Source organism: Erythranthe guttata, chromosome 14, assembly GCF_056151865.1.
Source record: "Erythranthe guttata isolate IM_541 chromosome 14, IM_541, whole genome shotgun sequence".
Classification (NCBI taxonomy): domain Eukaryota; kingdom Viridiplantae; phylum Streptophyta; class Magnoliopsida; order Lamiales; family Phrymaceae; genus Erythranthe; species Erythranthe guttata.
In genome coordinates this window covers 14,380,468-14,407,934 of record NC_142546.1, presented here as the reverse complement: position 1 = coordinate 14,407,934, position 27,467 = coordinate 14,380,468, and the positions used below count along the sequence as shown (strand labels likewise).

At 33.8% G+C, this 27,467-nt stretch overlaps 5 protein-coding genes across 8 annotated transcripts; 2 read left to right on the top strand and 3 right to left on the bottom strand.

Annotated features, from left to right (window-relative positions):
* Window positions 1-294: 294 nt before the first annotated feature.
* GOS12 (golgi snare 12) lies at window positions 295-6,700 on the bottom strand. Of its 3 annotated transcripts, XR_016029686.1 has the most exons (8): window positions 6,340-6,651; window positions 5,025-5,221; window positions 3,459-3,548; window positions 3,300-3,371; window positions 2,326-2,455; window positions 2,109-2,231; window positions 814-840; window positions 630-749 (listed from the first exon to the last, which is right to left on the bottom strand). XR_016029686.1 is itself a non-coding variant. In XM_088813621.1 (7 exons), exons 1-6 carry the CDS (start codon window positions 6,458-6,460, stop codon window positions 2,134-2,136), a joined length of 708 nt encoding a protein of 235 aa, XP_088669747.1. In that variant the 5' UTR covers window positions 6,461-6,659; the 3' UTR covers window positions 295-840; window positions 2,109-2,133. The 3 variants fall into 3 exon arrangements, 2 of the variants coding, with proteins under 2 accessions (XP_088669747.1, XP_012845620.1); XM_088813621.1 differs by having other exon boundaries at window positions 295-840; window positions 6,340-6,659; XM_012990166.2 differs by lacking the exons at window positions 630-749; window positions 814-840 and having other exon boundaries at window positions 1,908-2,231; window positions 6,340-6,700.
* A 716-nt stretch (window positions 6,701-7,416) lies between these two features.
* TTN1 (ARM repeat superfamily protein) lies at window positions 7,417-16,092 on the bottom strand. Its single transcript, XM_088814633.1, has 17 exons — window positions 15,752-16,092; window positions 14,538-15,085; window positions 13,722-13,824; window positions 13,421-13,597; window positions 12,797-12,979; window positions 12,399-12,515; window positions 11,852-11,956; window positions 11,458-11,628; window positions 11,134-11,349; window positions 10,701-10,899; window positions 10,250-10,455; window positions 9,929-10,153; window positions 8,820-9,314; window positions 8,491-8,733; window positions 8,312-8,356; window positions 8,009-8,194; window positions 7,417-7,918 (listed from the first exon to the last, which is right to left on the bottom strand). Exons 1-17 carry the CDS (start codon window positions 15,938-15,940, stop codon window positions 7,622-7,624), a joined length of 3,705 nt encoding a protein of 1,234 aa, XP_088670759.1. The 5' UTR covers window positions 15,941-16,092; the 3' UTR covers window positions 7,417-7,621.
* Window positions 16,093-17,535: 1,443 nt separating this feature from the next.
* Window positions 17,536-18,353, bottom strand: LOC105965572 (pectinesterase inhibitor 9). Its single transcript, XM_012990135.2, has one exon. The coding sequence runs from the start codon at window positions 18,290-18,292 to the stop codon at window positions 17,654-17,656; it is 639 nt and encodes a 212-aa protein (XP_012845589.1). The 5' UTR covers window positions 18,293-18,353; the 3' UTR covers window positions 17,536-17,653.
* Window positions 18,354-22,763: 4,410 nt separating this feature from the next.
* On the top strand, window positions 22,764-24,984 carry LOC105971202 (uncharacterized). Of its 2 annotated transcripts, XM_012982334.2 has the most exons (3): window positions 22,764-22,946; window positions 23,859-24,184; window positions 24,277-24,984. In XM_012982334.2, exons 2-3 carry the CDS (start codon window positions 23,861-23,863, stop codon window positions 24,847-24,849), a joined length of 897 nt encoding a protein of 298 aa, XP_012837788.2. In that variant the 5' UTR covers window positions 22,764-22,946; window positions 23,859-23,860; the 3' UTR covers window positions 24,850-24,984. The 2 variants fall into 2 exon arrangements, with proteins under 2 accessions (XP_012837788.2, XP_012851508.2); XM_012996054.2 differs by lacking the exon at window positions 22,764-22,946 and having other exon boundaries at window positions 23,778-24,184.
* Window positions 24,934-26,599, top strand: LOC105971235 (uncharacterized). The gene is made up of 3 exons (XM_088814210.1): window positions 24,934-25,560; window positions 25,662-25,896; window positions 25,977-26,599. Exons 1-3 carry the CDS (start codon window positions 24,934-24,936, stop codon window positions 26,456-26,458), a joined length of 1,344 nt encoding a protein of 447 aa, XP_088670336.1. The 3' UTR covers window positions 26,459-26,599.
* Window positions 26,600-27,467: the final 868 nt, after the last annotated feature.

Here is a 27,467-nt window from a genome sequence, read left to right as displayed (position 1 = left end):
TTCAATTGGATGTATTTTTTTAATTATTTTTTTTTATAATTACCTAATCTGGATGTCGGGTGAGAAAGTTATGCATGAATGAATTAACATCAACAACAATTTTGGTATTTTGAGTTTTCTGAGATTCAAATTGTAACTCTTTCGTGCATAACTCTCGCTCTGACATTCAATCCAACTAATTTAAGTTGGATTACAAACCTACTTAAATAACCACAAATTAGGTGCCTAAGTTTTGCCAAATTCAGAATCGAAAGATGGGAAATCACATTTGAAGTCGGAACGGTACCAACAAAATTGAAACAACGTTTAACATTTATATATATTTATAAAAAAAAAAAAAAGAGAGAGAATTTCCAAAATTATTTCACAAATTATCAGAAATAGGAATCGTATGTATTCCAATTCCGATCTAAAAGAAATATTTGAAAAGAAAAAAACTAGAAATGAAAAAAAATGTTCCAAATTCGATTTCTTTTACTCGAAATTCACATATTCCGTTTCAATTTTCATCCCCAGTCCGACTCAATAAAGAATGTCATATTATTTGAAATAGAAGATTCTATTTGTAAAAGTAACATTCAAACCACTAAACATTACAACAACCAAATGATAGATAAAAAAAAAAACCATTTGTTTTGTTGTTATGTTTATTGCTTAGATTGTGTCTGTGACAATGCAACTGTCACCCACCTGTCGTTGTTACTTTACAGCAAAATCCCATGCCCCTCAAGAACAGTGTTTGCATTCATGTAAACCAACATATTATGTGTACCAACAAAATAGATTGACAGATATAGATGTCTATTATGTCATCTCTGTACTTAGGCAGCCACAGTATACCTAATTCAAATAAATAATTAAATTAATTAATTAAAAAATAAGTAAATTAAAAAGCAAAAACCCCCAAAAACATTTTTTTATTTTCCAGAAAATAAATTATCTCGAATAGAGAAAAATTGTCTAGAGAATTTTCCGGAAAATAGTTTATCGAAATGAAATTAAATTTCGACTAGATTTGACTCTAGCCGACGGATCAGATCGGAATTAGCACTTTCGAATTCAGTTATACGAAGAAAAAAAATGAAAAATCTTCGGAATTTGGATCGGAACTGAAAAAATCCATTCTTTCATTCACCTATAATACATAACACATAATAAGATAAATATTAAGAATATTATTTTCCGGAAAAAAAAAATTCAGAATTTTCCGAAATGTATTTTCTAAAATAATATATATTTTTTTTTATTGAAGTCGGCGGAAATCGGAAATCGAAAATCTCGTTCCAATTTCTACTACCACCCCCAACACACACATACACACAAAAAACAAGAATCATATATGATATGCACAAAATTCACACACACAAAACACACACTGAAGTGTGAAATTCATTCATCAAAAAGCAGGGGACTGAAACATGTTTTTAGCATCTCGTAGGCTTTGTCTTTTCTGTGCATATAATTCATTCATCATTCATATTGTATAGCACGTACGGCATTTATACATAGATTAGCTACCACACTATATCTATATATATACATACATACACATATAGCTATATAGATAAGTACCTCTCAGTTGAAAATAATACACACACAAAAACAAAAATAAAAAAAAATCCAACACACATACTCAGTGGTGAAAACTGTGCAGCTCACCTATGAGATCGACTCCAGGTATATATATATATATATATATATATATATATATATATATATATATATATATATATATATATCTTCCCATACTTGGGTGTTGGTGAAAAAAAGAGAGACAAAAGTCAAATATTGGACCTAGTTTTCTGTATAGCTACTACCTAAATAAAGTTGTCACCTTAATCACACACTTTTGGAGCTACATTGGTAGGGAAAGATTCTTTGACTCTCTCTCTCTCTCTAACAATCAATGAAAAATGAAATTTTTATGAATCTCTACTTTAAAACTAATATATAGATTCAGTATATAATTTCAATATAGGCCGATGATGAATTGACGAAAATTATAATCATCTAATATGTCGTTTGCGCAACGAAGTAACCAAAATGCATATAATTGATTGGAAAAAAGAAAAAGAAAAAGAAAAGACGGCCGATTTTCTCTCACTTACTTTTGAACCAAAGTAAAATGTCCGTTCACTTTGAGAGCCAGTAGATGATGAGGAAGAGCGTACAAGCAGCGATAACAGCGGAGAGGATGAGAGTGTCTCTTGATTTTTTTCTTCTGATCGAGCCTGTGAGGGGGATTAGGGAATGTTCGAATAATCAAGTACGGAATTTTCTATTTTATTTTTTTAAAAGTAAAATATTTTTATTCGGAAAGTTTACCAATTAGACCACGAATGACTGGGAATTTGTCGCCGAGTATCTTGACTTTTCCTTGAACGTCTCCGAATAAGGTCCTTTGAGAACCCAAGGCAGCTCTAGTTGCTTGAGCTTGACTAATCACATCATCAATCTGATAACAAGTTTGACCGAAATTGCCGATAAATTAAAGATGCATAATTGTACAAAAGCTGTAAAGGGTTTTATGTCGAAAGGCCAAAAGCGTAAAAAAAAGACAAACAAGAGATATTTCTTCACTTCTGATATGTCAAGTGATTCATGCATGTACTCTTTCTTCACTGGGGCCAAACAGTAAAAGTTTCATTGCCACTAAGAAACCCCAAAATGTCAAATTTCGTCTTCTACTAATCGTTTTATTGACTTGGGCCCCTCGTTTGGTTGGTAAGATTAACCATGATTAATTAAATAATTAGACATTATTTGATGTTTGGCTAGTCCAATAACTTTTTGGGTCGGCCCGCAATCAAATTTTCGTTAGTGGGAAATTGTGTATTAGACCTCCTCCAGTCCAATTACACAATTGGGTTCTCATAAAATTCGGTAATCTCATCTTGGCTAAGCCTATCTTGACAACCAAACGAGGACTAGATGAATTAGAGAGCCAATAATTCGATTAAATTTCACTCGCATGGAAGAAATAGCAGCAGGTTCTAACACTATATTGTCCAAGAAACCTCAGATCTGGAACATGTTAAATAATCTTGATATTACAGTTACAGGTTATAAATGGCTGTCTACTAGTTTCCACAGGGTAAATGCATTCGAACCCAAATGCATATTCAACCCTCATCCAATGAAACAATTCTCACTATGCCACCTAACCATATCACGAAGCAAACATTTTCTTCTGTAAAATTCACCCAGATAAACACAATATAGCCACACAAAAAAAAACATAATTAATAAAAAAATAAAATAAATAAAAGAAACATAATATAGCAGCTCATAGATCTTACATGAGATATGCTTCCATGTATGGCAGCTCTCTCACGTAATAATTGCATTCTTGGAGATACGCTGCCAGAGGCCTGCATAACAAATTATGAACTGTTAGCTAAAAGGGGCAATTATGAACAAATTTGTTCACATTCGTAGTTGTATTAAAATGTTCTTACCTTGTACTCACTGATATCGTCTCGCACAGAACTAAGAAGTTCTGCATGTTCCTTCATTGAGTTAATATTTCCCTTGATACGCCTAAATTCCTAGAGAAATAATCTTAAGTCAATTTGACCAATCTGCTATATCATTATTATAGTGAAACGGAAAGAACATTGCTATATAAAAAATAGATATATGTGTGCGTGTGTGTGTGCGCGTGTGTGTGTGTGTGTATTTAAAGGAAAAAAAGGGCTTCATGGCATATTGGTACAAAGCCATGCAGATACACGAACAATTTAGTTCAAACTCTTTGGAGTCCTAAATTTCATAACCACGATCCAATAGTTTCTAATCTGCCACATCCCAAATTATCATAAGAACGCAGGTTCAGGAAAATGGAGATATAAACCACTAGAAGTTGATTTCTGTTGCATGTGAAAGAAAAAAACGAATAAAATAAAATATAGGGGTATAATGGATTTAATCAGATTTTGATAAATCGAATATATAGTGGTAAAAGCTAAAACACTAACTTTAGATGATTTATAAGTGACCACATCACTTGTAAATGTATTACTGGTTCATTAGCTGAAAAGTTTTATATGTCAATCCATAAAGATGTGCAAAAGCTCAAAAGATTCACTATGTACAGAACTAGAATGTGGGACCACCTTTCAGATGATGCAGCTATATCCTTCACATCTTACGAGTCCACTAACAGTTTCACCACTTTTTGGAATATTAAAAAAAAAAAAAAAAAAAAATGCAGGACAAGTATACTCGGATGAGATTCCAATCAGCCTCAGACATAAGCAACATACAAGTGCTTCATCACTGTGGCAGAGAGTTACTTTTTATTGAACACCAAGAGATCATCCGAACAAGATCTTACATATTTATTGATCTCTCATGGGAAGAAAAAAATCACTTGTATATCAGAAGCACAGGAATGCGCTCAACATAAAAAATATTATTAGGAAATTTTAATATAGCAATTCATCAATCAGATATCATCCATGAACACAGAAGCCAATGCTATAAATTTCCGTAATGCATAGATATTAAGATATGATAGCTTAACTATGGTCCGCAAGTATGGTCAAACGCTCCAAGAAATTCTGATGAGAATCTCAAATGGGAGAGTAAAAAGTGGACCAAGTATTAAATGTATAAAGAAAATCCCGTGGACCAAGTACCAGGCCATGTGTATAGCTATCACTACCCACCCAAAACATGCAATTTTGACTCATCAAGATTCAATATATTAGGTGCTAAGTTGGAATTTCATTCTAACAAACAATTCTTGTAGTTAGTAGGAAGGACATTGTCACTTAATAATTCTGGATTTGATGTCGCAGAGTCGCAGACAATAGATTAAACTGACTGTCTGAAAATATTCGCAAAAGGATAAGCGCTAGTGTGTGATCCAATCAACACCATAATACCTATTCCGGATTCATCATTATTTTGAGCAGAAAGGCAACAGAACAAAGTAAAGCACAAGACCTTTTTACTGAAAAAATATATATTACTTCAAATCATAGAGTAACGAAAAGATCACACATGATAGGAAAATAAACCTGGGTAAACTCATGCAGTATGTCCCTGTGTCTAGCAAGCTTTTGAGTAACTGAAGTAGTAGGAGCAGCAGAAGCAGCACATCGACTCATAGAATCATTTATATCAAGTAGCTTCTCCAGCAAGGACTCAATCTCCATGTCCATAGACTTCCATGACCTGCTTGAGCCAAGAGTTGGTGAACCAGAATCCACATGACCTGGAAACCAGTCCAACGAAATGGTTTCGGTTTATTTTAGCAGGATTTTTTCTTAAAAGGCAAAAACATTTGATCACATTCAGAAAAAAAGGAGATGACTCGCTAGTCACTTGTGCTGAAAAACAAATATGCTTGAAATTATAATGTAATGATCCTAAACATTCGTCTAGGTTCCAAAATAATAGTAAATGAGTGCAAAACATACGTCCATATGCAGCACAAAATTTACTGATAAGGAATGCAAGCCCAGCTCCCAGAGCTAATTTTGTCTGTTTGACATACTTCCCAAAACCAAGAACTATTATCATGTAATCAAAATTCAACTTTTTAGCAGGCACAACTCCGGAGTGTTAACTGTAACTCACTTCTGAGGTAGCTGAAAAGATGCTGCTATTACTATATAATAGAGTTATTTTGATCACCTGTTTTCATCTTCATTGAGGAACAGCTGAAGAAGTAGATAGATTTATAAATTATAAGGGCTTCTACGTATCTTTCAAATTTCCAACTCACGGAGAAGAATTTCTTAATTTAAAGTTACTTTATAACGGGTGGTAAAAGCCACCTAGCAAAAATGAAGTTACTCGTATGGTACCAGAAGGCAGAATGCATCTACAACCATGTCTTGTACAAATCGAACCTCATATTTCCAACTGTTAAGACAATTGCTCCACATACTGAAAATTTCGATATTACTAGAGCTTCTAATTATCAAATTGATATTACTAAAACCAACACCTACATCGTCCTTCTTTCGACCAACGAACAAATTCACAATCTAAAGTCATTCATCAAATTTCGCACCCCGAAAAGCAGCATGAGACAAAATTACTGTACTAATTACACAAACCAAACGATCAATAACAATAAGCGATTAAAAATCAGAAATCGGCCAAACGTAAGCTCATATAATAAATCATGAAATTCAAACCCTCATAGATGTGCAGCAATAAAAAATTTGCTCGATCTGTAAAATGGTTAGAATTCAAAATTGTACAGGCTCAATACGATTAAAAAAATTGCGGAATTCACAGTATCAGAATAAATCCAACAGTCAACAGCAAAAACAACAGATTAATGAAAATTCGCGGCAGATTTTTCTCAAGTGGAATTCGTACCTCCTTGGTTGAAACGAGCGCCGAGCTTAGCGTAGGAAGATAGCTTGACATCGAGATCGCCTTCGATTTTACGGGCTTCTTTCCGGAGCTCCTCCCAACCCGATTCCTGCAGCGCATCCATATTCTGAGTGTGATCTATACGGATCCGACCCGTTTCCTGGACTGCTGCTTCCCTTCGACTGTGTACGGGTTATGACCCGAATCCGGTAGTTTGTTAACGGTTGAATAAAAAGCGGGTTATGGAATCCGAGGAGCACAACACAGTGTGTATGGTGAGAGTGATGCAGCAGTTTGAATCAGAAATGCGAGGAGAAATCTTCACTTTCATTATTTTTCATTTATTAATTAATATTTTCTTCACGAAAATGGTCCATTTTACCCTTTTACCTTTCGTAATATTTTTCTTGGGAAAAATTCAATTTTCGTCCCTCAAGTTTGCACTGATTACACATTTGGTCTCATTTGTTTATAAAAAATACAGTTGGTCCCTCATGTTTAAAAAATTCAACACATTTAACCCTTTCCGTCAATTTTCCGTTAGTGCTAACGGAATCATGCTTGTGCCTTTCACTGCCTTAACTGGCGGACTAACGGTAAATTGACGGAAAGGACAAAAAATATTGAATTATTGAGACATTAAGGATTAAATGTGTTTTTTGTGAACATGAGGAACCAAATGTTAAATCGATGTAAACTTAAGGGATGTAAATTGTATTTTTCCCATTCTTTTTGTGTTCCTAATTTATTTGCTTTCTTTAATTACTTACAAAAACTCATACATTGGAAATATGAATTTTGCGGAATTTATATTGTTTTATTGAAGTCCAAGTTATATACCACACCAATGGATAAAGTAGGACCTAAGTAAGAAGAAATAGTTATAAAGGGATCTTAATTGGAAAATGATAAAACAAAAGGAACCCGCAAACAATTATATAGGTGCACTGGGTAAACTTACACTATAGTATAATAGCTTGCATTGCAAACCATACGAGAGATCGTCAACGCTAACCATATGTGACGATCACACATATTAAAATATGTACAAAGTGGATAATTATCTATACACGTGCTTGGTGAGATTTAATTCGATAAAATTTATCGAAAATAGCATCGAGAATCAACACATGAAATAGGCTCATGTTCATTAATCATTATAGCTTTGAGGTTTTCACCCTTTCATTAAGCCTATTAATTAGGCAAAGTTCATACTTACTTGAGTTCATACTTACTTAAGCTTTAAAACACACACACACACACACATTGCAAGAAAATTATACTGCTAAAATCCAGCAGATCCAACTAAGGAAGAGTAGGAAGAATTTTCGTCGGTGGACACAACTTTCTGTCGAACAATATCCTTCTTCGATTCTATCTCGGTACCATTTAATAATGTTTGTGCATTTCCAATATTAGCCATTTCACATAACTGTACCTTTCTCTTCTTCGCTTCTTCCACATCCCCTTCCCAACAAGTCTCCGTAATAATTTCGTTCGCTTCATCTAATTTCTCCTCTTCCATTAGACTCTCGTTTTCCAGAAGAACAAGATACACTTGTTCAGCGGCAGATTTCCTGATCTGAAAACGAAAAAAAAAATTGTCTCATAATATGATATAGAATACAAATAACTCATAAGAAAATCGACTTTTATTTTGGCAATTGTAGACCTTGGGATATCTGTGGCCGAGGAAAGTGAGTAGATGGGAGAATGCCCTTGTGTTTATAGGGTCCGAAATTGAAGCAATATATCCGAGTATTGCAATTCCTGCATTTAGTTTGGAGAAGTCCTTTGTTCCTTTTAACTCTATAGCCACAGAATCCAAAACTCCCGCGCAGAAGACTGGAGTTTGAGCCTGTGAAATAAATCATTTAGATGCATTATTGAGAAAGTAGGACTGTAAAAATGGGATATTTTCAATGAAAATTTCATTTTTTAAAATTCAAAAAAATAAGATGAAAAAGATAATTACCTCCATGTTCAACAGTAACTTTCGGCTGAAAAGGATCTCGATAGTCTGAAACAAAGATGCATTAAATGGTAAAAAAATTCAAAACACACACAATTAATACATACAAATATATATATATATATATATATATATATATATATATATATATATATATATATATATATATATATATATATTACCTTCAAAGAGGGAATAATGACTCTATCACATCTTCGATATTTCTGAAGCACCCATAGAATATCTATTGACAGACTGAACTGTCTCGAGTCATCAAGAAGATAGTCTAACAAAGAAGTGAGTGATGCCTTCTTCAAAGAATCTTGTAAACCGCCAATAGATATAACTAGCCCCGACACAACATATTTACTATAACAATCAAATTGAAGAAGTTGTACAAAACGAGGATACGAAAACGTCGGCACCTGCATGGAAAAATTAGAATAAATAAATAAATATATATTTATCAGCAAATATTAACAGGATTCACTTGCTATTTATTTTAACTCACCCCCCACTTAAAATCAGCCTCGTCCGGAACTATATTTTCGAGAGTATCCCTTTCTGGTATATGTGGGACGAAAGTTGTTTTATTGTATAGAATTCTCTGGAGAATCTTTGCTGCTGATTCCCTTATTTTATCCATTTTCTCCACAGCTTGCTTCAAAATGCCTCCAACTAAATCATTTGCCAAAACGGGATCGAAATACGAATCTTTTTCTTGATTTGTAGAATCCCTCGTGCACAGAATATATGTGCATTTTTCAAGGCCATCCATTGCAGCCTCACGTACCCAAGAACCTACATCGCCCCTGTTGTCAGTGGAGTAATCATCCAGAGCTTTAAAAAGACTGCACATAACTTCATTTCTGATGAAATGGAATAGGTTGGACTCGTCTTCTTTGGTAAAGCAAGATTCTCCAGCTTCGGTTAAGGTTTCACAAACAGATACAAGTCCTTTGACAGCATTGACTCGTGCTTCAGCGTCCCTTTCTTCAGCATTATTCTGAATAAAACCAGAATCATTTCGTCAGAAAAGAATGAGGGGTGAAAATTGGAATGGAATTTCCGATTTCCACAGATTCCGATCCAAATTTTTCCGACTTTGGAACAGTATTTTTCATTCAGGATTCTCAAATTCCGATTTTTCCGAAATTTCTAAATAAATATAAGATTCCGATTTTCGATCCGATTTCAAGTCCGAGAATTCCGATTTGTTTTATGAAATCTACGCTTATAATATCAAAATTATTATGTATTTTGTATTTCAGGTGACTAAGAATTGGAATTTTTAGAATTCCGCTGATTCCGATACGAATATTTCCGATTTCGGAACTATTTTCTCATTTTAATTTCCAAATTTCCGACGTCCAATTTTTCCCCTTTTTTTTAGCAGAACTGGAATCAGATTTTCACTTTCGAAAAAAATCGGATTTTTTTCCGAAAGTGCTAATTCCGACTCGATCTGTCCGATTTTCATCTCTAAGCATAACAATGCCTTCGAAATTTTTTTCCAACTCTATATGGATTCATATATTTACCCTCCTCTATTTCTCATTTGTAACAGGACTTGAATGCAAGAAAAAAAAAACGAAGGAAAAAGAAAAACTATACACATACCTCAATTTCACAGGAAGAACAGAGTTTTGTCAACACAGATTTCCACCCTTGAGACAGAAACTCGAAAGGCAGAACACCTAGTGCAAGAGCCGATCCTCGTCTTGCAGCAACATTAGGATCAGACAACTGTGCAAGATATCTTGAAATGATATCGTTCATTCCCTTGTTGTCCATGGATATCAGGTAAGCAGGAATGTAGTGTTTAAAGGCTTCAATAGCAGCATTCTAAAAGCACGAATAAAAAGAATTTATTCAAGAGACAGAAGAATACGAAGATGCACCTGTAAGTAAGAGCTTTATTTTACTAAGGGAAAAAAGGACCTGTATGTGAGAATTAGGATGTTTCATGTTCTCGTTGAGCGTATCAAGCAAACTTCGTTTTATCTTGTCAGTCAGAGATATTTGAGCTTGGGAAATGCACTCGATGAAACGAGAAACAGCAGAGCGCATTATTTCCCCTCCTTTACCACGGTAAAGACGTGCTTTCTCAATGGAGGGAACTATACCAGCAACTACTATTTGCTTATCTGCAAAGAACAAATGCGAAGGAGGAAATTACTGATAGTGCATATAACTACACTCCAATTAGTGAACTACGTAGGATCTCCCTTGAGGATTGCGTAAGCTACTTACTGCACCTTCGTTAATACATAGAAAACAAAGAAACACTAAGCTGTAGCATGTATATAATACATAGAATCAAGTGCATGTGGGTACAAGAAAGTTGCATCGGGATAAAAATTGCAACAAATTGTAAAAGGTGTGTTCTAACCTGTGGAAAGAGTATAGTTGTGCTTATGTAAAGCCAACACCACCTCCGCAGAGGCCAAGGTTGCACCGTGCCGCATGCACAAATCAGACGATAGAGTACAAGGAACTAATTTCTCCAAAACTACATTAGCAAAATATTCCGGCTCAAATTTCACAAGAGATGACATGGCAGTTGCTGCAAGTTCTCTCAAACCCTTGTCCTGCACATTGAACATAATTTGTCAAGCATTAGCTAAACCAATATGTAGAGACACAGATTTATACATTGTGTATTGCAAAAGAAGTACATCACAGCAAGTAGCAACAACATTAAGTACATAGGAACAAATATCAACTGATATTTGATAATATATTTTTGTATGCAAAGTATGGAAAGTTCATTTAATTGATAAACTGCGGTATTGAACTAGAAAAGGAACAAGAAAGATACATACCCAGTGGCAAATCTTACTATTCAACAGCACATCCACAAATTGATGAAGGTAGCCATCATATTGAGCAATGCCAACAGCAACGTGAAGGTACGAGTTTGCTCGAGAGGAAAGGGCAAAATAGTCAGCTGTATTTACTATATCAATGCCATGGGGGAAATTTCCTTGTCTCCCGACATTTTCCTGGAAAGCAGCTGCTGCTGCTCTTCTGCAATTAACCTAAACAGTAAGCTCACAGACTCAGCACTATGACAACAAGCTCAAAACGAAAATTAAAAGAATTATCTGTTCTTGCAAAGAGAAAACTTATGTTATATAATTAATCACCTCACGGTCATAACAGGCCACGGTTAGAAGATGTGGTGCCAGCTGTTCCAGCACATCTTTCATGTCTCTGTGGAAATAGGCACGACCAAAAGCCCAGCAAACATAAGCCGCAGCATCACGTACATGAGATCCAACACTATGAGGTCCTCTTCGAATATCATAATGTAAAGCCTGTAAGAATAAATCAATAAATAAATAACTTGCTGAAAAGAAGAAGAGGAATAATGCAGTTCTCCATTTACACCATAGATAAATATGCACAATGTACCGATCGAATACTTAAATGAAGACTCAGAAAAAAAAAACAAAAAAAAAAAAAAAGAAAATAAGTTATCCAAAAAGTATAGCATTTTTTTTTAACTCAATAGCACAAAAGAAAAAAAAAAAGGAATACCTTTACGATAACAGGAACAACTTTAGGAAAACTGATTGGTAAGAGCAATCCTCTGCGTGCCAGTTCTGCCAGTGCCAAGCATCCACCATGCCATGAACCATCTCCCTTAAACATATAACATTACAAAGTCAGAATGAGAGCATAAGCCACAATATTTCGACATAGAAATGTGTCTTTATTGATAGAAGCGTCTAAATGCATTATGGTTTCTATGTGACCAGCAAAAGATACATGCATGTTTGAATTGTTTTGTGTGCTCCAGAAAGTTGGGGTTTTGGATATTTTCATTCAGAAGCTAGAATAGTTTGCTGTGAGTTCTTCAGATGAGACAACAATTTCAATCAAGATATCATGGCTAATGTTCGAAGAAGTTATCAATATTCTACAACATGAGAGATTTTACATTATTTTTCTATGCTCTGAAATTATATCTTTATGGAAAACAAGGAACATAAGTAATAGGTTAGTATTCTCCATATCATTTAGATACATATCATGAGTTCCAAATTAGTGGCAAGAGACATAAAAGATGATTTTGGAAGCATACCTCACCAGGAGAAAAGAGCTCCAAAACAGATGACAAGACTTCGTCTGAGAGCGAATAAGTTAGGCGTGATGTGATGCGGCCAATACCTTTTGCAGCAGACCATCGGACAACAGTGTCCTGCATAAGTAAATGGAGCATAAATCGAATTCATCAAGAACAAATCCAGAGAAAATGATAGCTCAAACAAGAAAGTTATATGATAACTTCAAAAATCTATTTGATACAGCAAAAAGTTGGTTGCATACAAATTTGTTTTTGCCTTAAATAATGAAACCAAGAGAAAAAGAATACTACTGGAAAAGACGTTGCAATTGTCAGTAAGTAAACTACTTAGTGATTAGTTAATTATGGTGAAGCACTCAAATTATTTGAACACAAACTCTAGAGTCTAGACATACCGTATCTTTCAATCCTGACAGCAGAAGTTCGATAATATCTTCTATGATATCTGGAATATCCATATATTCCTCTTCAACACAGCTTGTCTCTTGAGAGGAGTTTGCGTTAACCGAATCATTGAATTGGTTACTATCGCTTGTCACATGTAAGGAATTATTGTCTCCAAGAGTCCTTTTTGTACCCTATAAGATATCAACACAAACAAAGAATCAGTATTTGTTTGAACTATAGTACAAGATGTGTAACCAAATGTTCACACGAAACCAATGGAGTAAAGATACGCATAAAGCTATACTGTAATAATTTTTCAAGAACTTCGAACAATTGTCGAAAAACTCAATCACTGAGTCATTTCTATCATGTTTGTCAAGCAAATCCAATGTTTCTCTTCCAAGAATTTGCTTTATGTTTTTTTTCTTTTGAGAGGGAGAGAGTTTACTAAAGGGCTCAATCTAAAAATCATTCACATCAAACACTGATTTCTTTTTTAGAGATACATTCCCTACAGGCCTCTAAAAGGTTAACTTGCAGAGCTGTTTGTTAACCACCTAACTAGAATATACAATTATCAAGTCAGAAAACATACACGGGAATTGGAAATACAAAAGTTCAACTTGACTGACCACATAGCGCCATGATGCAGGACGATGAGGCAGGCAAGTAAGCCCAATCCGCTGGGTTAGCTTTACCAGATACTTCCGAAGTAAGGGACTCTTAGAAGCAGCACGAGACTTTATCAAAGCTGATGTGTCATTCCATAAATCTGCTGCAACATTCAGCAATACTGATGTGCTACCAATCTGCATTCACGGAAGAATTACTAAAAATAGCCCTTAATTTGGATCATTGAAACCCAAGCTAACAGAAACAAAAATCCATAACATGTTTAGCAATGAATTAGAACCAGAGAAAGGAAAACTGAACCTTAAAAATGGCAGCTAGAGCTTCGATCACACCTAGCAACCGGAAGTGTTCTATAACATTGTCCTCCACGGAAGAGAGAATTTTATGCGTCCAATCAATAAAGCTGAAAGTTAACAAAACAACCAAATCATGTAAGTTCAATCATTACTGAAGGATGACAATAACCTGCAAAGCAAAGCATTTGGGTGCCATTATTATCATTATCCGTAAATATGTTAATACAGATCTCTGTTATCTAAATTATCATAAAATTTCGAGAGGATGAGTGGAATCCACTTGGAAGGATAGTTACTTTGAGCGTTTACACACACACACACTGACACACACACACAAAGGTTAAGATTATTATTATTATTAGGAAATGGAAAGAAAAGAAAAGACCCATAATGAACTTCCTGATTGTTCATACGTTTCTGCCTTTGAAGCTAAAGAATCAATACAATTTACAAAGATAATCTGTTTCACAACGAACATAAAAATGATGATCACTTAGTGTAAAATGGACACAACATATTCTGGTTCAAGAAGTAGAAGATGCATTGAAAGGTAAAACAGAGGACTGCCAGTAAAATCAACAGAGGTGAAGGACACAAGAATCATTGCAAGGATTTCCTTAATCGTGTTATTAGTTTCCAAGTTTGATATAAATACAAGATGGTTCTTCCGTATCAATAGTAGATTCATAGCTGAATACCATGTACACAATGCATTTTATAACTGGCAAAAGAAAAATCCTCGTTCTTCTATGTCAGTGCCTATACCATAGAGGTCACATTTTTACCTTACGGAAACGAGAAGGGAAAAGAAGAAAAAAACCTGCTAAATGCCTTCATCATATCAGGGCGTGTTAAGAGCTTCGACAGCAGCAATCCTGCTATGGTGCGCATAGGACCGGCATTTGATAAATAGTCCTTACAGATATCCAAAATCCTCACTACCAATGGAGGAGGCTCATCACTCCCAGCATAGTTGCTACTGGTTATACTAGTATCCACAGAAGATATATCAAAAGGAATCAGCACTAGAATCGAAAGCCAAAGAAGTACAATGCACTTTGTTTCCATCTCTCCGGTACTTTCCTGCCTCAGTGATGAGGCAGTATTCGTGTTATGGCATTTCTCTAAAAGAGATACCGCAAGTTCCAAATCGGAAACCTGATGGGGGAAAAACTTGATAACAGACTTGTATCCGCAAACTGTAACCAGGGAATAAATTATGATGCATATAGGCTTGATTACTTCCAAGATTTCATCAGAGGCGGCTCCTAATTCGGTTGTTCTCGAGCAGACAATAGCCATGAGAGGTGAAACTATACTCTCGAGATAAGGCTCTATCAGCTGACCTTGCTCTTGATACTTGTCCATCTACAGATAAGCGATTTAGTTTAGATTCAATGAACCATTTCCATAAAGACCACAGACTCGTAAAAAGCCCAGCACTAGTATTGTACCTTCTAAAATTAATTGCCAAAGGAACCAGAAATAACGAAACTATTAATTTTCCACGAGGCATGTTTCTAACAAGATTCATAAAACAAAAATTTATTGAAAAAAAAAGGGAGTGGATATGAGGTCCCTTAAGTAAAAATATTCAGTAACCGGAAAAACATTACTATTTTCTCGATATTTACCACTTTTGTTCTAATGTGAATAATTTAGTAAAGTAAAGGTCGATTCGAGTTTCGAAGAAGTATATCATCTATCCACTGACCTGTTCCATACTTTTTTAAAATTGAATGCTGAAAGGTCCCATTTTGCTACAAACAAATATAGTTAGTTTATCCACCAATTCACACTCAGAAGTAAAAAAAAATAAAAAAAAAATGCCATACAACTTCAGCTGATTTAACAATCTCCAAGAGTAAATTAACAAACAGATAATCTGAACCACCACACTTCAGTTAAATTTTAATAGCTCAATATCTCAATCAGCTTGCAAACCGATAAACTTATAAATCGAGCAAATTGTGAGTGCGAGCGGGTGTGAAAATAAAAATAAAAAGTAGAAGGGGGAAGTATGGGGCGGCGTACAATGGATCGAATCCGGTTGACGGCGGAGAGATCGGAGACGCGGCGAGCTGAAACGACGTCGTCTAGGAATGACTTGACGAGATTCCATTCTAGAAGGAAGTACCGCTGCAGAACACTCTCTTTGGATTCGTGCTCGTCTTCTCCTTCACCTCGCAATGCCGATAATAGTGAAGCTTCATCCATTTCCATCTTCTCCAACCCTTGAATCTGCTCTCTGCAACTACTCCGACGAATATCGATTTACGTTTCCCGCGTGCAAAGGGTTAAATCATAAATGAATATTCATTTATTAGTGGTAATGAATATGTGTTTATGAATTATGAGTGCAATTATTCCCTTTCTTTTTTCTTCCCTGGTTATATCGGAAAAATTACAGTTTTAGTCCATCAATTGTGTACTGATTCCACATTTAGTCCTTCATGTTCACAAAAGACATATGTGGTCCCTCATGTTTCAACAATTTAACACTTTCGATCATTTTCGTCAATATACTATCGGGAATACTATAGTCTTCGTCGCTCAAGTTTGCACTTATTTCACATTTGGTCCCTCATGTTTCAATAATTTAACATTTTTTTTTCATGTTTGTCAATATACTGTTACTCAGTCAGTTAAGGAAGTGATGGGCACACGCTTGATTCCGTTAGTATTAGTGAAAAAATTATAGAAATGACTAAAAAAGTTGAATTTGTGAAATATGAGGGATCAAATATGTTTTTTTGTGAATATTAGGGACCAAATGTAAAATTGGGGCAAATTTGAGGGACCAAAACTGTATTTTTTCCATTTACTATACAATTAAAACAGTGATGGTCACATGCTTGATTCCGTTAGCTACTAACGGAAAATCGAAAGAATTACCAAAAGCATTGAATTTTTTAAACACGAGGGATTAAACCTGTTTTTTTTTTACAAGAAGGACCAAATATGTAATTAGGGTAAACTTAAGGGGCAAAAAAGTGTAGTTTTTGTGTGTGTTTTTTAATACATTTTTATTTTCTTAGCCCTATAATCAACAAACCGGTCTAAAAGTAATAATGCAATTTGAATCATTTGGGCTTGGGCTTGGGGCTCTAATGGGCCACAAATTACATGTGACTAAGTGATTGTGTGGCCCCATTAAACACAAACTTGCTATAACAAACATTAGAGGAAGCGAACCCCGTGTTGCCCTTGTTAAAATCGTACGGTTTATGAGATCCTACATCTGATGAAATACACCATGTTATTTTAAATTGTAGATCGACATAAATAGTTGTCCACTAACTACACATACATATTCGTACGTGTACTATTATGTACAGATCAATGGTGTATTTCACCAGATGTAGGTTCTACAAAATCGTACAACAACATAGATAAATGAATTTGAAATCCGATAAATTACATCACTAGAAAAAGAAAATTTATTAATTCAATTCTTCCAACGGTCATATTATCTTAGGAGACAAGAATGTAAATAACTTTTCATAAGGACACATGCAATTATTTATTTATTTATTTATTTATTTATATGTAGTAAATAATTAATAGTACATATTTGTACTTGTAAAATTGAAAAATCTACAAGCAACTCCATTTTTTGTCACGGGATCCAAGAATTGCTTGCATACATTGCGGCCCAATTCTTTAATTGTGTAATTAATTAACTTAATCACATGGCCTTCTAGTCACAAAGTCAACGTTGACCAGTTGATTTCACAAATAAAGAGGAAATTAAAAAAAAGGTTAAAAAATAGAAGAGCTTATATTGCAATTGAAGTAAATATTGGAAAATAGAATTCACAAATTCAACCCCAAAACTTTTATATATTCACATTTCCTTGTTTCTTCCTCACACGTGCACATGCAATTTAATTCCCACATCCATAAAAAGTCAACCTCTAAATTGCTCAAAAGGGCCTACACTTTAGGTTTATCAACATGAGAGGACCTATATCTTGCAGCAAACCTATTGAACAAGGCCAATGATATACTAGTAGCTTGTTGAAGATTAAGAACCTTAGCCTTAATCATGGCCCTCTTCTTTCCCCCAAAAGCCCGGCCCGAAAACCCGTCCACACACGTACTCGCATCGGTTAGGGCGGTGCTCATCCACGTTTTGACATTGCTTGCATGCCAAGGAAAGTCGATGGTTTCCCCGTCTTCCTTAATCATCTGCGTCTCTTTGATACAATTCGACAGCTGCGCCACGCCGTCGCTTATTTGATCCAAACACTCTTTCGCGAAACGATACGACTTTGTTTGATTGAGATCTTTAGCCACGTCGGCCACATAGGTTTTTGTTGACTCCGCGTTGGCTAGGGTTACTCTTAGCGCGACTTGAGCTAACTGTCGTAGGCTGAGATTTGCTGTGAAATTGCTAACATAGTACGAAAGACTCCGTATACATAAATCGGGGTAGAGTGTTTGCTGACATTGTATCTCGATAAACGCCCTAGCACGAGATCTTCGACGTACGGTGTGGTGTTCGGCTTGAGCTAGGGTAAAGATGAGAAGGGATATGAGAAGAAGATCAATAATTTTATTTGGTTTTGCCATGTATATATCTATATGTATATATATTGTGGTTGAAGATATTGATTATATTGAAAGTGTGAGGTACTAGTGATTGTGCATGAAATGAAGAGGGTGTGATGTGGTTTATATAGAGGGGAGTTTGATGAATTGTCGTCACAACTAAGTATTTGACTAAGTACTCTAATTTATATATATATATATATATATATATATATATATATATATATATATATATATATATATATATATATATATATATATATATATATTTCTCACCTTTTTTTAATGATTATGCACGTGTCTTGGGGTTTCGACAAACCAGGTGGTCGGTTTTTTTGTCGGGATTAGGGCGATTAGGGCAAACAAGAACCTTGATTCTTGTTGGGGCAATTTTCATTAATTATAGTGTAAGATTGATATTTTCAGATCCAAATTAACTATACCAACATGGAGTTGCTTTAAATAGCATATATAAATTTGATTTGATTATCATAAGTTTTACCTATAAGGGTTGATTTGCAATTATTTGAAAGTTGTAATAAGAGAAATATAAAAAATATATCTACACTAGTTGGCCACAATTTTAAGTTCGGGACCATAATACTAATTATTATATATGAATTTTATTATTTTTTTACATAAAAATAAGGATTCAAGAATTATTGGGGAGGAGGCTATGGCCCCCTCTGGCCCTATACTAACTCTGCCACCAGAAATCTATATAGAGACTCACTTTAGTGTTCCTTCAATTAAGTACTAAACCAACCGAAACAATCAAGGGGAAATATGCAATCCCCCCCTAAAATGGAAAATATTATGTAAAAAACCCATTTGACTTTTTAGACTTTTTCCCACACCCATATCCCAATCTTAATTAGTGAGACCCCCTTATTAAGATAGGATAAGACATAATTACCCTTAACAACAGTTTTTTTTCCCTTCTTCTTTGCCGTTCTCTCTCTCACGTGAAACTCTCTATGTTCTCTCATAATCTCTATTTCCTTTTTTTTTTTTTTTTTTTCCGTATTCTTCTTTGCAGATCTGTTGCTGCCGCTCGCATTTGAGATTTACATCAGCGTCGCCGCCCTCCTCCCTCCTTTTCACATCACCGCCATTATCCACTCACCCAACCACCGAGATCACAACCGCCGTCTAGGGTTGTACCGTCAAGACTTGCTACGGTGTCAAACCTCCCAAAAAACTCATGTTGTCGCCTCCTAGACATCACACCACCTTCCTTTCGTTATTTGCGATTTTTTTCTTTTTTTGTCTCTCCAGATCTGAAGCAGCAACATCAACGTGACTATAGTCTGGTTCGAATGTGACTATTCGATTTTTTTTTTGCTACTTTCTGTTTTTGTGTTCTTGGAAGCTTCTCAGCAACTCAAGATTCCTTTGGCATTTAAGGTTTTTTCCTTGTGACTGTGTGTGTTTAAATTTTAGAGAGAGAGAGCGCCCATCATCATACTTGAGTTCGTGGAGTCGATATATATATATATATATATATATATATATATATATATATATATATATATATATATATATATATATATATATATATATATATATCGGCGGGAGTTTTGACAATGGTGGGGTTTTGAATGAAGACAGTGTGCCTACATCTGTTTTTGAGGTGTTGAAGAACTGTTTCGTGCATAAAATCGGTAGGGAGAAGTACGAGGACGTTGCGGGGAGTTTGGTGTGCCTATATATATAATGATTTTTTATTAATTTTTTTTATTTATGTATTTTTCGATTTCTCCATTTTTTTCTTTTTTCCAGATCTGAAAATACAGTTTAAATATGTACAGTAGCAGCAACATGACTATAGTCATATTCGAACATGACTATAGTCATATTTATGTATTTTTCGAATATGACTATTGTTGAATATGTTTATAGTCATATTCGAATATAGTCTATATTCTCGTTTCAAGTTGACTTGTAATAACAAGATTCAACTTGTGGTTTTTTGTGATTTTTTTGTGTGGATGTTGATTGCATTGTTTCCCTAAACAATAGGGAATTTTAGTTGTTTTATATAATTTGATAAACATCACTTTACCTCACTATATAATCGGAATTTTGAAGTTAAAAATTTTAAAAAATGCAATATAAAGAAAGAATATGACTACAGTTGATATAGTCACATATAGTCACATATGGTCATATTAGACTATAGTCTTATTCAACTATAGTCATATTCGGCGTAGTACACTTGTCGGGGAAAAAAAATCAATTTTTCGTTTAAAAAAAATTAAGAAAATATGCCTATAATCTTATTCAACTATAGTCATATTCGGCGTAGTAAACTTGTCGGGAAAAAAAATCAGTTTTTCGTTTAAAAGAATTTAAGAAAATATTAAAAAAAAATATGAAAAAAAATATAATTAAAAAAGACAAAAAAACTTCATCTTCACGTGAAGAAGATTTTTTTTTTTTATTTGTTGGCTGATTTTATGGAGCCTATTAAGGTGATTTTTTATTTTTTTAATTAGTTGGCTAATTTCAAGGAATTTGAATATTGAGTTGGAAAAAAATTGCTATTATTTTGGCATTATTTAAGGAAAGCGGACGTGTATTATTGGGATGGATTATTGGGTAGGAGATTTTCTAATTTCAGAAGGGTAGTATTGGAATTAATATTTATAGGGGTTTATCACAAAGAAAGATTTAAGGGTTGGACATATCACTATTTATTACTCATCCAAGGGGTTTATTGCTAAAGACCCCAACAATCAAAGCATCTACATTTATCATATATCATTACTACTAACTAATATACAATTAGTTTAAGGGTTAATCACAAAAAGACCCATGACAAGGGCACTTAATTAAAAGAGGGACATCCAATGTTTTTATCTTTCAAATAAATTCAGCTCATTCAAACTTATTTGCAAATAAGGAAAATCCTTTTATATATGCCAAAATTACCCTCAATTCATTGAAACTCAATTCAACTCCAATTTCATGATTTACATCCTAATTTAGCCCAATTTCATCAATTAACCAATTTTAACACTAATTTCAATTTTGACCTCAATTTTGACCCGCCACCACCGGAGACCGCCGGTCCCGCCGTTGACCGTCGGGTTTCCGGCGTTGACTTTTTTTTTTTATATATAATTTTGTTTTTTCTTAAAAAAAATTATTTAATTAATATTACTGTCTTACCTGCTAAATTACTGTCTCCGTCAGTTATTTAACTGTCGGAGACAGTAATTTAACTGTTAATTGACTTTTTTTTTCTTCAAAAATATTTTAATTAATATCATTGTCTTTGCTGATAAATTACTGTCTCCAGCAGTTATTTAACTATTGGAGACAATAATTTAACTGTTAATTGACTTTTTTTTTAATATTTTAATTAATATTACTGTATTTGTTGCTAAATTACTGTCTCCAACAATTAGTTAACTGTCGGAGACAGTAATTTAACTGATTATTGACTTTTTTATTCTTAAAAAAAATATTTTTAATTAATATTAATGTATTCATTGCTAAATTACTGTCTTCAACAGTTATTTAACTGTCGGAGACATTAATTTAACTGTTAATTGACTTTTTTCTTACAAAAAAAAAAATTCTTAAAAAAACTTATTTTAATTAATATTATTGACTTGGCTGCTAAATTACTGTGTCCAACAGTAATTTAACTGTCTTAGACAATAATATTAATAATATTACTGTTCGGGAAAATAATATTCATAATATTACTGTCCCAAACAGTAATATTACTGTTTGAGACAGTAATTTAGTAGTCAAGACAGTAATATTAATTAAATATTTTTTTCTTAGAAAAAAAAAAAGTCAACGTCGGAGACCGACGGTCAACGGTGGTTGACCTGCCGGAAAAAAATTTCATGGAAAAAAAAGTTCAAAAAAAAAAAGAAAAGTCAACGCCGGAATTTGGCTGGAAAAAAAAATTCAGAAAAAAAAATTATTTTCTGAAAAAAGAAAATATTTTGGGGTTAATGTGATATATTTGTTTAAATCGGGGTTAATGTGTAATATTAAGGAAGTTAGAGCATAATGGACAAAATTAATAAGAATTATATTATGGAGGGTATTTTACACTAAAGATATGAGGATGTGTTTAATTGAGGGAGTGTTTTTTTTGTGGACCAAAATGCATTTAAGTTTCATGTCCCTTAGTTTAATTTATTTTATTCATTCAAGATTTGATATTTAATCATATATCATTACTACTAACTAATATACAATTAGTTTAATTTATTTTATTTATTCAAGAATTGATTGGTCAACGGTTCTTTAGCTTCTTGCTTTTCTAAAGTACTATTACAGCCATTAATCGAATTATTTTCTCGAAAATGTCTAATCTTTTCAACCTGACTTAGGGCCCGTTTGATTGCACTTAATGGACCTCTTAATGAGTCCTATGCTGATTCGGTCAGTAGATTTGCCGTTAAGTCCATTTGGTAACCATCTCTTAATCGGTCCACTAATCTCTTAACCATTCAACCGAAAATTTGCCGCTTATTCGGTAAGAGGAGTATCTGAACGAATATTGGACTCTTTTATTCTTAAATAAATATTTAAATATTTACCCTACCTCATAACGCGTTATTTTTTCTCTCCATCTCCATCAACAATCTGCTGGGGGCGACGACAGTGAAGCACGACAAAAACTATCGAACGAAAAATTTTCAGGCCGGTAGGTTAGATCTTTCTTCTTCATCAATTTTCATCTGAATAAACCTTTATGTTCTTGAATTTTTATATATGTTAATTATGTTTTTAAATCCATAGTACATGGACTACATAGATTATTTATCCTCTATTAATAATCTTAAAACATATTTATCTTCAAAATGCTGAGATCAATGTCTTTATCTTCAAACTTCTTGATAAATGGGTGGCTCTGCGAATTACACTATAGTTGTTAATTAAAAGATTAATGAAAGCTTGTGTAAAGGACAAGTTATGTTGAACTAAACTAACCAGTAGTTCCAAAGACGAAGATCTGTCTCTAGGATCCTTTTGTATGCTGCACCAGAAAATGAATCGAACTAAATTAATTTACTTGATAGGAAAACCACAAAATAAAGGATTATCGGCAAGTAGGAATATTCAGAATACACGCATGAAAAAGAGAATAATTCGCAATTGTGAGGCGTAACAGAAATTGGCCGTCATCCACTGAATTCTCTGACACCAATAAGTTCTCAATAATTACTTTTATATTTTACGTATTTCATGTTTCCATATTTCAAAACAAGCCCATGTTTTAGAGAAAGAGTTGGTGACAATTATGAGAGTGATCGAATTTTTCACAAAAACTTCAACTGTGTGTTTTCTTGAAAGAGTTGATTTCCTATTGAATTCTATGTACTTCAGATTAAAGTTATTCAACTATTTTTTATTTAATTAGGATGGTAAAAAAATTGAACTCTTATAATTCAAGAGTGAATATTGTCTATTGGTTTAAATTTTCTTGTTTGTCGATAGTTTGTCTATTCGCATTTTTCTTGTTTGTCGGTAGTTTGTCGGTTGTTTGTAGTAATGATATGTGATACTGTATATTGGTTTAAATTTTCCTTTTGCGCATAAATATCCATGAGTATAGGGATGGAAGAATCAGAGGAAAATAATAGAGTCAGATGGAACAATACTGAAGTAGATAAATGTTTTCTCGAAGCGTGTATCCAAGAAGTTGCACTAAATGGCAGGGAAGGAGGAAGCCTTAAGGCTGAATCTTGGACCAAGATTATGGATACTCTCAAGAAAAATTATAATTTTGTGGTTTCTCAAAGACAAATGAAGAATAGATACGACTACTTAAAACAAAAGTATCAAGCTTGGTTACCGTTAACTATGAAAACAGGCAATATTTACAATCATGCGACCAACACCATCAACATGACAAAGGATGAGTGGACAGAGTATATAAAGGTCTAGTGTTTAAGTTCTTCACTGTGTTATCTCAGTAATTTTCATTAACTATTCCACTATATTAAGAATTCTTATTTCATATCTAAATACAGGCTCATCCTAAGGCAAAGAGTTTAAGACTTGCCCCCTTACCGTATCCTGACCTTTGTAGAGCACTATTTGATGGAACCACTGCTACAGGGATTCATTCTTGGGGACCTAGTTCCCAAGATCCAAATCCTGGTACTAGCTCATTTTCTTCAACTGTTCGAAATGCGGAACAACATGACATAGAAGATATTTTGTTTGGTGATGAAGATGAAAATTTTGTCCCTACCACAGACACTCAGAGTAATGATTCCAACCATCAGTCACGAGGAGAAAAACCTAAAAAGAAAAAGAAAAAGATCCAACCTTCATCTAGTGATAATAATTTAGTAGAAGAGATGTCAGCTGCTTTGAAGTTTATGATAAAAAATAATAGTGGACCGTCAGTTACAGATTGCATTGCTAAATTGGATGAACTTGGATGGGATAAAGAAGACATCTTTTATGTCTCTGCTGTTGTGATATTTGGTAGTTGTGCGGGACATAGAGAAGCTTGGATGGTGTTTCCTAAGGATAATGTGGGTGTTCTGAAAGCATGGATTAAAAGAATTGGACAAAACATGGGATTTGAATTTTAACTTGCAAGGACTTATGTAGATTAATTTGAAGACTTCAGTAGTATTTATTTTTAATGAATTTGTTTTAATTTCCGTACAATAGTTATGAACTTTGCATTTTTTTGGTATTTAATAATGATAGACTTTGTTTTATATTTGCCTTGTGAGTTGAATTATCTTTATGATTTAATTATGTGCTTAAGAAATATTGATTCTCAAATATTTAATGTATTATTCATTTATGTTAACAGGTTAAATATGGAAATTTATGAGATTATGATATTGATGATGATCTATTGGTACACACAAATTCGACCGAGACATTTAATGCGTGTACCCAGAAATATAGATAACAACTCAGCATTGTCCGGTCATGCTTACACGTTAGAGCTATTGTCTGGGTCAGACACACAATGTATGGATTTAATGCGCATGTCTCGTATTGCGTATATTCGCTTGAGTATGCATTTTAGACAAAGAGGGTGGCTACATGATAGTAAACATATATCTGTAGAAGAAAAAATGGCAATGTTCTTGCAGATTATTGGGCATAGTAAGCGTCTTCGTGTGGTGAAGCGTAGATTTCAACACTCTTCACAAACAGTTCATGCGTGTTTTCACGAAGTGTTACGTGCAATGATGAATATGGCAAGGGAGGTAATAGTACCCACAACATTTGATCCAAATCCAAACATTTCAGCAAGTTTTAGGAGATTAAACCGCATTTTTAAGGTATTTTTGTGCATTGTATATTTTTTTTGTCATTATTTTATTGCTTTAGATTTGTAAGTTTTCTAATGTTTGCATAATTTTTTAATTTTATTTAAATGTAGGGAGCAGTTGGTGCACTTGATGGAACATTAATACCTGCCATTATTCCAATTTCACAACAGACTATGTATAGGGGTAGAGGAAAGGGAGAATGTTATCAAAATATTTTAGGAATATGCGACTTTAATATGATTTTTACGTTCGTTTGGGCAGGCTGGGAAGGGGTAACACATGATTCAAGAGTCCTAACGGATACAGTTGCTGATCCAAGAAACGGGTTTCCATGGCCTCCACCTGGTATTACTTTAAATTCAAACTAAATTCTTAATATTTATACGTTAAATTTTGATATTACTTTATATTTATAATGGTTACAGGTAAATACTATCTTTGTGATGCTGCATATACACATACTAGAGGATTTATGGTTCCATATCGTAATGTACGATATTGGTTAGGAGATTATCGTCGTAGGCGTCCTTTAACTAAAGAAGAAAGATTTAACCATGCTCATGCTCAACTAAGGAATGTCATCGAACGAGCTTATGGAGTTCTGAAGAAAAGATTTCCAATTTTACAAAAAATGGCCCCTTTTTCGTTTAATGTGCAGAGAAATATAGTGATTGCTTGTTTTGCGGTTCATAATTTTATAAGAAAAGAGCGTATAAGTGATACACTTTTTGAGGAGTTTGATCAACCTAATATGTCATTTGATGGTGCGAATGAGGATGAGCAAAATCTTGTGAATGATGGTACAACTACTGGACCATGGTGGGGGGATGAAGACATGCAATACATGGCAAATGTGCGCGATGAAATAGCAACTCGATTGATGCCTGGAGGGACCAGGACCAATTAGAATTTATTATTTTTTTTTCAGTTTAATTTTAGGGATTAATATTTTTGAGCCAATTTTAATGACTTTAATGTATTTTTATATTTTCTCTGCTTTTATTTATGACTTTTATTTTTATTAGTTGTTTGAATTTGAAATTTGAAATTTATATTTTGTCTATGTTAGATATTATAAGTTCATATCAAGATATGTAATGTCTGTTAAATTTTTATAACTTACTTATTAAGTAGATCATGCTTAAAAAATATGTTTATTCAGATATTTTAATCAAATTTAATTACTAATAATGTTTCATAATTATACAAAGGTATATCAGGAAAATTATAATATTCAGACGTTACAGATATTCAGTTATCAAATGAACTTAATTATTCAACATTCAGCAATCAGACACAGCTCTTACCCATTCAGAGATTTATTCAGCATTCAGCATTAAGCACTTAATCCTATCAAACGGAGCCTTAGTCAACAAATAATCACCATAGTATATTTATTATTTACAACTGTGATAGGGCAACTCCAACCGAGACCCTAAATGAGGCCCCAAAACCAATAACTGCCATTTTGATGGCCAAAGTCTGGATTTTTTTGTTCCAACCGAGCCATCAAAACAGGCCCCATTTTAGGACCTCTCCACCTCTGCCATCAAAAATGGGGTCTGAAAACTGGGTAATCAAAAATTGGAGGGAAGCTCCAACGGATCTATTTCCTCCCAACGGATATATTTCCACCCAACGTCTCTTTATTTTGCAGATTCAACTTTAATTAAAAAAAAAATTCTATAAAGAAGACCATTTCGATTTGAAAAAAATACATAATTTCAAAACTCAAACTTAAAAGAAAAACAACAAAAAAAAGGTAACCTTTTATGGGTTTCTGAGTTTCTGATTTTTCTTGTGAATCGGAGCACGAAAAAAATAGTGAAAGAGAGATGAGAGAAAAGGGGTTAGAAAAAAAAAGAGAAGATTAGGGAGAATGAGTGAGAGGGAAAAAAAAAAAAAAAAAAAAAGAA